The sequence below is a fragment of the Aspergillus viridinutans genome, assembly GCF_018404265.1.
Source record: "Aspergillus viridinutans IFM 47045 DNA, scaffold_6, whole genome shotgun sequence".
Lineage (NCBI taxonomy): Eukaryota > Fungi > Ascomycota > Eurotiomycetes > Eurotiales > Aspergillaceae > Aspergillus > Aspergillus viridinutans.
The window spans coordinates 793,013-805,034 of record NW_025091222.1 but is presented as its reverse complement, the minus strand read 5'-3'; the positions used below and the strand labels follow the sequence as shown (position 1 = coordinate 805,034).

Genomic DNA, 12,022 nt, shown 5'->3' with positions numbered 1-12,022 from the left:
AGAGCTAGCTACAAATATCTTTCCATGTATAACTAATCATGGCCGCCAACTGGCTTAGGAACGTATGGCTCCTCCAAGTGTCTCTCCTCATCAGCCGTCAAGCTTTTATCTTTGGCTTGTATCATCTCGTCCATTCGCTCAACAGAGCTGAAGCCCACAATCGGACTGGCGACACGCTTGTTGACCCAAGCCAAAGCCACCTGACCCATTGTCCAGCCCTTCTGCTTTGCCAACTCCTCCACTCTGGAGATAATCACCTCATCTGCCTCGGTCACTGCGTTCCGGTCGGTGTTCTCCGAGCGAGTAGTTCCCCGAACTTGCGAGAGCGGACGAGCAAGTTTACCACCGTCGAGAGGACCCCACTGTTGAGATATCTCGTGAGTCAAACACTTCATCAGAGTAAGTCATCAGGAACTTACAGGAATGAGACCAACGCCTGTCTCATTGCAGAAGCGATTCATCTCCCGCTCCTCCTCGCGGTAGAGAAGACTGTACTGATTCTGCATGGAGACGAACTTTGTCCACCCATGCTTCTCTGCGCAATGCTGCATCATAATGAAATGATACGTCCGCATCGAGCTAGCGCCGATGTACCGCACCTTCCCGCCTCGGATGAGATCATTAAGAGCTTCCATGGTCTCTTCGATGGGGGTGAAGGGGTCGAAGCGATGGATCTGAAAGAGATCGATGTAGTCCGTACCCAGGCGCTTCAGCGAGGCGTTGACTGCGTTGAAGATCGCTTGGCGGGAAAGGCCTGGAGGGTCAGTATACCATGTGATCAACGGAATCGAGATTACATACCAAATTGATTGACGTATTCCTTGTCCTGGCGCATATCGTCCGCGAACGGGACAACATACTTGTTGTCGTGTTCACTGACGGGTGACCAGCATTTCGTAAGGATGAGGAGTTTATGCCGAGGAAGATTGTAATGTTTGATGGCCTTGCCAATGATTTCTTCTGATTTGCCGTTGGAATAGTTGTTTGCGGTGTCCCACTGTTTCAACTTAGTCACTGCTCGTCACGTCGACAAGAGAGATACTAACGGTGGTAAGACCTCGGTCGTAGGCAGCTTTCAGCAAGTGCAGAGCCTGATATGTCTCAGTCTATTTCACGATTAACTTGCTTGTCCGGACTCACCTTCTCCTCGTCAAGAATCCACGATCCCCATTCCGGAGAGCCGATGCTCATGCCACCGAGAATGGGCACGGAAACGCGTAGACCACTCTTCCCAAGTTGACGATAGGTGACTTTGGTCTGCTCCAGGGAAGCCTTTAGCAAGGGAGGAAGCTCAGCGGCCATTTTCAGGTCTTCTGCTTTGGTGTCTATATCTGCTTTCGTTGGAGCCCTCTTGAAGCAGTCGCAAGGGAAATCGAGTCTGAGTTGATGATCGATATTCCTCAAGGGCATTCATCGAGCTTGCTTTTATACTGCAACCCTCGATGTCCACATGTTGGAGTGCGTGATTTTCTGCTCCCATCTCTAGCGACCTCAATATGCTGATTTCTAAGCAGCGACAACAATAACAACACATAGGCCGAGTACTCGAAACTCTCGTATTGGGACTTTTGTCCGTGATATCATGAAGTTATCTCCGAGATCAAGATGTCATTGAAGTAAGCAAAAGACCAAATACGAGTTAATGCTTGGCTTTCTTCCCGTCAATCAAGTCATGACTCATATGGCGGGATCTCGGGCCGAGTAGCGAGCGCTTGATGTTCAGGAAGTGATGTATAGCAGATTAAGGCCATATGACACTGCTTTTGTGTTCTAGAGTCAATATATGGCCATTTCTAGATGGCACGATGCGGAAGCTGTGAACCAATCCAAGCTTCGCAGTCTCTCAGACTCAGAGAGCTACCTGGCGCAAAACATGGAATACGATAGCCCGCTGCTTGTGGTTGGAGGCTCGTCATGTGGCGCGGCTTTTCTTCGGATCAACTCAACATGGCATTCATCTCGTCTTGATACAGCTTGATACATACTTGGTGTACACTTCGACTGCCCTGTTGAATGCGAAAGACCACCAGAGTTTCTGAGTCTAGAACATCAGAAGTTTTCGCCATAGCTTCTTGTAAAGCCTTCTTTCAGAATAGCCATGCTCAGGTGAACCAGCCAAGATGACAAGAGACGAAAAGAGGAACTTGTGACAACCAAATTCAATGGAGGGAATGGTAGACAGCTTCTTGCCTGAGGCATCAAAATTACGGCCGAATGCCCAATCATGTCGTTGTATAATCATCAACCAATCAACGCGGATCTGGTAGTTATAAATCACATGACCTAACACGGTCTAACCTAATCTAGCAATGTCCTTATCTGAAACTTGTGATAAAAAATTTCAGAAACGTGATCAACGCCTTTCACCATCAACTCCACCAACAGACATCAAGATGGGTAAAGCCGCGCGAGGCAAGCGCAATGCGCCCTCCAGCTCTCCGTATCAAAAGCCCGGTGGTGCGCCACTCTCCAAAGCAGCCTCTGCGATATTCAAGTTCAATACGGACATCGGCCAGCACATTCTGAAAAACCCAACAATCGCCGATGCCATTGTTGACAAGGCCAACGTTCAGCCGAGCCAGACGGTACTCGAAGTTGGTCCGGGTACGGGTATCCTGACGACACGAATTCTCGAGAAAGCGAAAAAGGTCGTTGCCGTCGAACTGGATCCCCGAATGGCAGCGGAGGTTACAAAGACAGTTCAGGGCACGCCTGCGGAGAAGAAACTCCAGGTTATTTTGGGCGATTTCGTCAAGACGGATCTCTCCAAGCTGCCTCCCTTCCAGATTTGCATCAGTAACACTCCTTATCAGGTATATTCACACATGGTGCGGTGTTGTGGTAAACGCTAAAGAGTCCGTCACAGATCTCCTCCCCCCTCATCTTCAAGCTCCTCTCCATGCCTAATCCCCCAAAGACGTGCATTCTCATGGTTCAGCGAGAATTTGCCCTTCGGTTGATCGCCCGCCCCGGAGATTCGTTATATTCCCGATTATCAGTCAACGCACAGTTCTTCTCTCGAATCTCGCACGTTATGAAAGTCGGCAAGAATAACTTCCGACCCCCTCCCCAAGTCGAGTCTAGTGTGGTCAGAATTGAGCCCAAGGCTGACCGGCCGAACATCAGCTGGGATGAATGGGACGGTATGCTTCGCATCTGCTTCGTACGAAAGAACAAGACCCTGCGCGCGGGTTTCATGGCCACGAAAGTGCGTGCGCTGATTGAGCGCAACTGGATCACCTGGGTTTCCATGCATCCAGAGAAGGTTACCCAAGCAGACATTGATTTCCTCCAGGGCAAGGATGTCTCTGCTCTGCAAGGTGCTGATGAGGATATGGATATGGGCCAGGATGACGACGAGCCGGTCGAAGGGGGTGACGACGAGGATGATATCTTCATGGACTTGGGAGGAGAAAACGATGCTCAAGTTACTACCAGCAAGGGCTCACTCGTAGCTATCGGCGACCAACAGGTCCCTCGGGCCATGGTGACGAAACTGGTTCAAGTCAAGATCCAACGAGTCTTGGACCAGGCCAATTTGGCGAACGCTCGTGCTCAGAAGTGCGATGAGAATAACTTCCTCCGCCTTCTCCATGGATTCAATACTGAAGGTATTCACTTTTCTTGAGTGAAGGGTGTTTCCCAAGTTTATTGCAATCTTTTCCGAGCCCGTCGCAGCCTCATGGACTCCAGTGCCGGAGTGATCGAACTTCTCGCGCCATTATGCTCATATCCTCGTTTGATACCCACTTGACACTCCTCGGCTCAACATCACGATATCGTCAGGTCACTGACGGTCGACATACTGCACTCTCGGTAGTGTGCATTTTTATCAAGAATCAGGGCGCGAGTGGGGCATGCCTCTTATGCTATACCCATGGGCACTTGAGCTTGATGATGTTACTTTTCTGGTTCTATAATTCCTAGACTACGGAGACATCTTCATCATCAGTAACGAAGCCATGACATTTATTCAGTCTTATGCTACCAATCTTTTTTTGGTTCTTCGATCTATACCCTGCTATAGGAGCTCTGGTGTCTTAGAAAGGTGGCAGACAAATAGGGCCTGAAGGAAGAGGAATAGACGCTAAACTCGAAAAGGGAATGACGTGGATCGACTGATTATTAAGCGATTATTAGTTTTCTCCACTGTTAGTATTATTTGTTATGATACGAGGGAATTGACAATCACTCCTATTAATCTCATACCAGCCATACAACTTCGGTCAGCGCGGTCCCTTCTAATCGGCCAAAGCCCCTTGTGATAGTCTGTTTCGGTTTGAGGAAATTGTGAAGCTATTCGTAACCTATCTCAGGGCCACTGAGATTTTCGAAATATCTCGCTACACTGTCGACCTCATGTCCGCAACCAAGGTGCCGATCATGCTAGATAAGCCAGATGATTGGTGGGCATGGAGCGCGTATATCAAGGGTCTCGCTAAGCGCAGAGGCGTCTGGAAATACATTGATCCAGATGATGAGACAATAACCATAGAGGAACCCGTGGAGCCGACCATGCCTCTCCCAGCGAAGCCGTTTGACCAGATGGATTCAAATGATCGATTCGTTTGGCAGCAAGAATCCAAGCTGTATGACTGGTCGTACAGGATATATGAACGAGACAGAAGCGCCCATGACGGCTATCTGGACGGCCATCCAGACGAGTGTCAGCCAGAACCACCGTTATATCTTGAACCTGGATATCTCGGAGAGGCAGAGGATGATCAAACTGCGAGATAAGCTTAAACCGGATGACCTATCCCACATGGTAAAGCTTAGGGACCGATTCGCGAAGCTAGGCGAGAAGAAGCGCAATCAGAGCATGGAGGAATGGCTCAGCGAATGGGAAAACGTAATTCATGAGTGTGAGGATGCTGAACTGGTCGGATATTCTGGGTACCAGGCTAGCCTCAAGTTTATCAACGCGATTGACTCGCTTCTACCAGTCTACGCGAAGTTTAGGCATGCGAGTCTCAAGCTCAATAGCGCAAGCATCTTGGAAGAGATAAGCGCCTTCCGACAACGATGGGAGTCTGCATCAGACGAAGAGAAGCAATCCAGCTTTCCAACCTTTCAAGGTCAATCCGACCAATCAAATTGTTCAAATCAGCGCAAGTGCATCTGCGGCAAATTCCATCCCTTCATTGACTGCCCATATATCATACCGAGTAAGCGTCCAGCCGGTTGGAAGGCAGATCCAAAAATGGAGGCAAAGTTCGAGAAGGTTAAGAAGACGAGAGAAAACGTGAAGGCGGCTATCGAAAGAGCCGTTGAGCGAGCCAATCAGGAGGCTAGAGCAAATCTGACATTCCTCTGATCAATCAAACCCTCAAGATCTACGGCCGTGATAAAGGAAGGTATTGAATACGAATTGGGACGGAAGGTCTGATTCTTCCAATCTACCATTGTACGTTAGTATATGTAGTAAGGAAATATGATTTCCAATGGAGCTGTAGGGATCTCTGCCAATGGACGGCAAATAAGTGGCTAAACCATGATACAGTGGCTTGCACAATTACCCTGCCCATCCTGGCTCGCAGATATTCTTATGCAACTTCCGATCACATTTCATGAGGCTGACTAGTGCTGACCCTCATACACAACTCTACGTGACAGCTCACTTTACCCCGCTCGCCAGAGAAGCATGGACCAAAGCCGCCCTAGGGTGGGCGCGATTCTAATGCAAGGTGATAGGGGAGACCCTGCACAGCAGTTGGCCAATGATTTTGCGCGGGAAGCGCAGGGGAAGGAAATTAGCAATGGCACGTTAGCTATCGCCTCTTGGAGCTCGTTCCTGTCTCATTTCTATACAAAACCTAGAAACAGTTCATTCTTTCTTCTACTTTGGTTGAGACCCCAAAAATTTCCCAAACATATCCAACTTCGAATTCTGAGGTTCGTATTATCTAACCCGCTTGATAGAATTATTCTTACACAGTAGATGGAAGTGGCTGAACTATACAATGTGCGAAAACCTTATACGAACCTACCGTGGGGAGCCTTGTCGTTCCCAACAACACACTCATGTTTATGCTATCCAAAGATGCACCACATCTCAGGGTTGCCCTGACCAAGCCTACTGCGTAGGCCCAGATGGCACCAAGCGCTCCCTCCAACCTCGTATCGACGTGCAGGATAGAAATTGGCCGGGGAAATGCCCCAACTGTCAGCTCCCGTCTCCACCGAGCTCCGTTGGTTCTGACGACATTATCGTCTAAGCCCTGGGCTACCCTATAGCAGGGTCTTGGGTACTTCTCCAGTACTACTCTCGTTTGTAGTTAGTCTACTATTAAAACAGATTTTCCCTTCTTGATAATTCAGTATGTCGGTGACTCGGTGTAACTTGTAGAAGCATCAATTATGTGCCTGCGTTCCCGCTAGTCTTAAAAAGGAATTCTTGGCAAACAGGGAGGGCGATGGAATATCAACTTGAAGCGGTCAGCCCTGCACCTATTTAATAAACTAGGAACGACCCCTGGGGTAATCTTCGCCCAAACCTGAGGATGGATTCACCAAAACGCGTTGTTTTAAGGCTCCGCTCGAGAGAGTTTGACAATGGTTCACCACAGGAAATAATCAGAATCTCTCAGCACTTCCTCTCGTCTTCTGGTTACGATAAAACTTCCCAAGACAATCACTATGTTCATGTGGAGCCACCCCAGCTCGAACCTCGCCGGCATTTCCATATTACCATTGATATCAACTACCGAAACAACGATCCCAACATGCAAACTTTGCCCTTTGAGTTCTTCAGGGTTAACCAAAAGCTGTGAGGACCTCCTCTGCAATATCCTCTATCAGAAATCTAACTAGTCGTAGTGAATTTAAGCCTCTGGAGCTCGGACCATTGGAGACACAATATCGCGAACTTGTAAACGGGTTTTACCCATGGGGAAGAGACGGACAATAGGATAATGGTGAAGTTAAAGAAATAATTGCTGTATGTAAACTGCTGCAGTGGTGAAGCCTAACCATCAGCTGTTCTGTCCCTGTTTGAAGCGTCGTGTAAATAGGAGTAGGTCAGATAACTATACGAAAAGTATACGTCTTACATTAGCCATCATTCAGCAGATATCCGTCGTCGTTGGAATAAGACCCACAGGCTGCAGCGCGGAAATAAAAGGGAAAAGCCGGAGCCTAAAATGTCTGACAATTTGCAGCTATAGACCCACGACACCGTACTGTATAGTACATCTACACAACCTCTCAGCTAGACTTCATCAATAGTGACGCCTGCATGCCGAAAGTGACCCTTGGCACTTTTTTCTTGAGCACCCACAATGCCCACACACCGTTCTAGGAAATTATCAAAGCCTTGACTCGGCTGTTGCTCGTAGATTCTCCAGTTTCGCTTAATAAAGCCTTTCAGCTCTGCAAAGAATTCTTCAATCGGATTCAAATCCGGTGAATACGGTGGTAAATACACCAGTTTGACTCCTTTCTCTGAGCACAACTGCTGTATCCACTCAGAGTGATGGAAGGAAGCATTGTCCATCACAAGAACGGATTTTTCCGCTGGGTATTAAAGGTGGGCAGGGTAATTATGCAAGCCACTGTAGCAATCAGCATTCTAAGCGGTCGAATCAGAATTCCTGAGGATCAGTCTGACAACTCCCTTTCCGCCACCAGTTAGTTAGCCTGACATAAAAGTCTCATAATCGTGATCACAGCCTCTCTTTAAGCTCTCCCACAGATACTCCGCTCGTGGTATTTTCTCTAGTTCTCTCTACAACACTGATCTTACAGAGCCTACTGCTAACTGTGGCCATACTCAGTATGGCGGAGATCTAATCACATGATCTTGCTCAGTAGATAGCTCCTTCCACTATATAATAGTAAATATAGATTTATATATATAATAAATTAATAAAATATCTTTATATTCTAAACCTCTCTCTACTTATTCTATAGGTTATAAGCCTAGAGCCTCTTAGAGAGCTCTAGGGAATTATTCCTAAGTTCTTTCCTTAAGCTATTTTACTACTTTTTACTTTTAAAAGCCTCTTTTAGTGAATATTCTACCTAAAATATTTATCTAGGCTAGATATTCTACCTAAGATAGAAACTATCCTTTTATTACCTTTATTAATAGGGCCCTGTAAAAGGTTCTTATATTTAAGAATCCTTATAGATATAGAAGCCTAGTAGTTACTCTTAGATATATCTAAAATCTTATTCCCTTAAGGGATATATTTAAAACCTTATCTCTTTTATTAAAATCTTCCTTTAAGATACCTTAAGTAGATCTCTATAAGTTATTATTACTTATAGATATAGATTTCTATTAAATATAGTCTAAAGTTATAAAAATATACCTATATAATTAAGATATTTAATAAATTATAAATAGAACTTATAAGAAGCTAGAGCTACTAGAAGTAGGCTATTAGACTAGATTATTAGATAAAGCTAAGCTTACTAAGTAGTAAAAGAGAATTAAAAAGGCTATTTAAGATTAGAAGAAGATAGATAATAAGGCTTATAGAGTTATATATTCTATTTTATTTTATACTATTAGATATAAAGTAATTAATATAGAATTATTTAAAGCTATTTAGGATTATCTTAATAATAAATATAATATAATAGTAGATATATAGTCCTTTAAGGGGCTATAGATAGCTATAAATATAATATATAATAGCTATAATAGAATCTAAGATTATATATTAAAACTATCTTAAATACTTAATAAATTTAATTATAGTTTTAAGAAAGGTAAGTAGCTTCCTAAATCTATTAAAATCTAATTCTTACTCTATAATCTTAGTAAGATATAGGAGATATTCTTTATATCTTATCTTAATAGTTACTATAATAAGAGAACTACTATATTTAATAGTATTATATAGATTCTTATTTAGGAGGAGATGCATATAAAGTTTAATATATTATCTATAAATATTATAAAAGTATAGAAAGAGAAGAAGCTAGCTTAGAAGGGTAGTAATTCTAAGGATAAATTAAATTAATTAAATTAATTAAATTAGTTTAATTCTAATTTAAATAATTAGAAAGATTCTAATAGCAAGGTTCCCTAAGAAATTAGAAAGAACTAGAAGTATTACTATTATAGTAAAATAGGCTATAAGAAGCCTAACTACTAGGAGTTAAATCTAGATAAGAAGCCTAATAAGAAGTCTTTATCTAATTAATCTAATAATTATAATTATACTTATGTAATAGGTATAGATAATAAGATACCTAATAACTAGTATTTAACTATCTTAATATTTAAAGAAATAATACTTACCTTCTATACTATTAATAATAATAATAATAGAGTCTTTACCTCTACTAATAATAATAATTTAATTAATAATAATAGTATCCTTACCTCTAAACTAAATAAATAAGATATTAAAGATATATAGATAGTAATTATTACTATTAATCTAGCTCTATGCCTGCATGCTAGTACTAATAACTAGATTATTAATTCTAGAGCTACTAAGCACTTTATTATAATATCTATAAACTTTATAGATAGCTTAAGGAAGCTATGTAAATAGGGAATTAAGATAGTAATAGAGTAAATTATATATTCTAATTTAATTAGGGATATTATCTTATATCTTATATATCTAGGTGGATATACTAGATATATTATTATTACTAATATTCTCTATATTCCTGAAGTAGTAGTTAACCTTCTAAGCACTATTTAATTAGGCTATAAGGGTCTAGGAGTTAATCTTCTACTAGATAGTATTATTATTACTTACTTATTAGATAAAATAATTATTAGATATAGAGATATTATCTAAAATACCTATATTCTTCATCTTATAGGAAGCAACACTACTATTAAGGCTAATAAGCTAGTTAAATTAACTAAGCTAGATATACTATTTAAGATATAGCTAATAGCATTCCCTTACTACCCTAAAAGAGATAATAACTAGCTATTCTCTTAGTAAGATTACTTACTATAAGAAGATTATAAGTGAGCTAAGTAAGAATTAGTAAAACCTTATTCTAATATTAAAACTTATATCTAGACTAGATAAGAGGTCCTAAGCAAGTAATATATACTTATTTTAGATCTATTATATAGTAATTATGCTGGTATTTACACATTAAAGAAAGATAAGGTTAATTTAATAATCTAGCACTACTATTTTATATATTTATCTATTCCTAATATCATCTATATATCCAAAATAGTTAATAGAATAGATATTAAGGGACTATTAATTCCTAAGCATGCCTATAAATCTTATATAGTAACTAATATAATAGTCTATAAGGGGTATATTACTATATCTCCTATTAAGTAATATAGGGAGTGTATCTTTATTAATATTAGTAGTAGCTATAATAATATACTAGATAATTATATTACTAGAGCTTACTACTAGATGATTATTATAGATTAGTTTAATAGCTAGGTTACTATCTAATTACTTAAATTTAGATACTAAGTAATACTACTTATTAAGCTCTTTATTAAAAAAGAGAAGCATGCAGGTATTAAGGTATAAATTATTTATACTAATAATAGAGGAGAATTTATTAAGAAAGAGAATTAAGCATAGGCTAGAGCTAAATCTATTAAATAGGAACTTATAGTACTATATACTTATAGTTAGAATCCTATTATGGAATATCTCATACTGTACAAGGGATATCGCATAGCACTCTGAAGAGTAGGTCAAGCTTTAATGTAGGCTGGCCATTGGGAAGGGAAGGGAAGGGAATGGGAATTCCCACTGCTATATCCCCTCCCATTTTACCCTTAGATATAAGAATCCCATCCTAATACCTTAGTTCTATAGGAGTCCTAAAAGATTAGGGATAGGAAGGGAATCTTCCTTCCTTCCTACCTTACCTATTAGTAGGAATTCCTTTCCTATTAAGAAAAAATAGGAAGAGATTCCTATTAAACTAATCTAATATACTAGGAATCCTATCCTATTTAATATTATAATTAGGAATTCCTATCCTATTAAGAAAATCTAATAGGACTCCTATTAGGAAATAGGAATCCCTATACTAATCTATATAAAGTAAGGTATTATATAACTTATAGGTATACTATACTATTATAATCTTACTTATATTAAGTAAATAATAGAGATAATAATTATAAGTAATAATTAAGGAAAAACTTTATTTCTCTATATTAACCTCCTAATATTAATACTTAATTAATAATAATTATTAAAATATTTATAGGTATAACCTCCTCCTCTACTTCTATACTAAATCTTAAACTTAGAGTAAAAATAATTTCTATTATAGTAGATATATAATACTTCTTAACCTCTAGAGGTAAAATATCTTTAAACTTATTATTAAAAATATACTTACTTATTAAGCTAGTATCTTTAAGATATAAAAGAATATATTTTAGAAGTATAATTCTTTTAATAGTACTGCTATATATCTTTAATTATTAGTAATAATAAATATTATAATTAAGATTAAATACCCTCTCTACTAGAATACTAGTTAGAAAGGTAGAAAGAATATCCTAAGCTATTTTTATAATAGTTAGATAATAATTCTTTAGATCTCTCTAATAGCTAAGGAGGTCCTTTCTATAGACTAGTAATAATAGAGAATTATAAAGATAATATTTAATCTCTATATAAGGTATAGTTATTATATATTACTAGTTAGTACTAAATATACTATTAAGATCCTAGAGAAGAATAAGAAAGATTAATAAATAATTATTACTAGAAATTATTATTATACTAATCTTAATACTTATATTATCCCTAGTCTCTTACTTTTATTATTTTAGCTTAAGATAAAGATAGTTTTCCTTATAATAAGAAATAATCTCTTATTTATATTATAATTACTTCTATAGCATCTAGTCCTTAGTATTATATATTTATATTTAGTAAGTTAGATTAAGAATAGTAGTAACTATATATATTCTTTTATACTAACTAGTAATATTTATATAGTACTTAGCTAGTTTCTCCTTTACTATATTAATAGCCTTATTAAGGGAATTCTATTATTTAGATTTAATCTAAGCCTCTTACTTAAGTTTCTCTAGATATTA

General features: G+C 39.4%; 3 protein-coding genes across 3 annotated transcripts; 2 read left to right on the top strand and 1 right to left on the bottom strand.

The window, feature by feature from the left end:
* Positions 1-32: 32 nt before the first annotated feature.
* On the bottom strand, positions 33-1,302 carry Aspvir_008119 (aldo/keto reductase; the record flags this gene model as incomplete). The annotated part of the gene is made up of 5 exons (XM_043271295.1): positions 33-362; positions 420-754; positions 802-997; positions 1,047-1,091; positions 1,141-1,302. 5 exons carry the CDS (start codon positions 1,300-1,302, stop codon positions 33-35), a joined length of 1,068 nt encoding a protein of 355 aa, XP_043127230.1.
* Positions 1,303-2,393: 1,091 nt separating this feature from the next.
* On the top strand, positions 2,394-3,628 carry Aspvir_008118 (dimethyladenosine transferase; the record flags this gene model as incomplete). Its single annotated transcript, XM_043271294.1, has 2 exons — positions 2,394-2,813; positions 2,867-3,628. 2 exons carry the CDS (start codon positions 2,394-2,396, stop codon positions 3,626-3,628), a joined length of 1,182 nt encoding a protein of 393 aa, XP_043127229.1.
* A 1,005-nt stretch (positions 3,629-4,633) lies between these two features.
* Aspvir_008117 (uncharacterized protein) lies at positions 4,634-5,317 on the top strand (the record flags this gene model as incomplete). Its single annotated transcript, XM_043271293.1, has 1 exon — positions 4,634-5,317. The coding sequence occupies one exon, from the start codon at positions 4,634-4,636 to the stop codon at positions 5,315-5,317; it is 684 nt and encodes a 227-aa protein (XP_043127228.1).
* Positions 5,318-12,022: the final 6,705 nt, after the last annotated feature.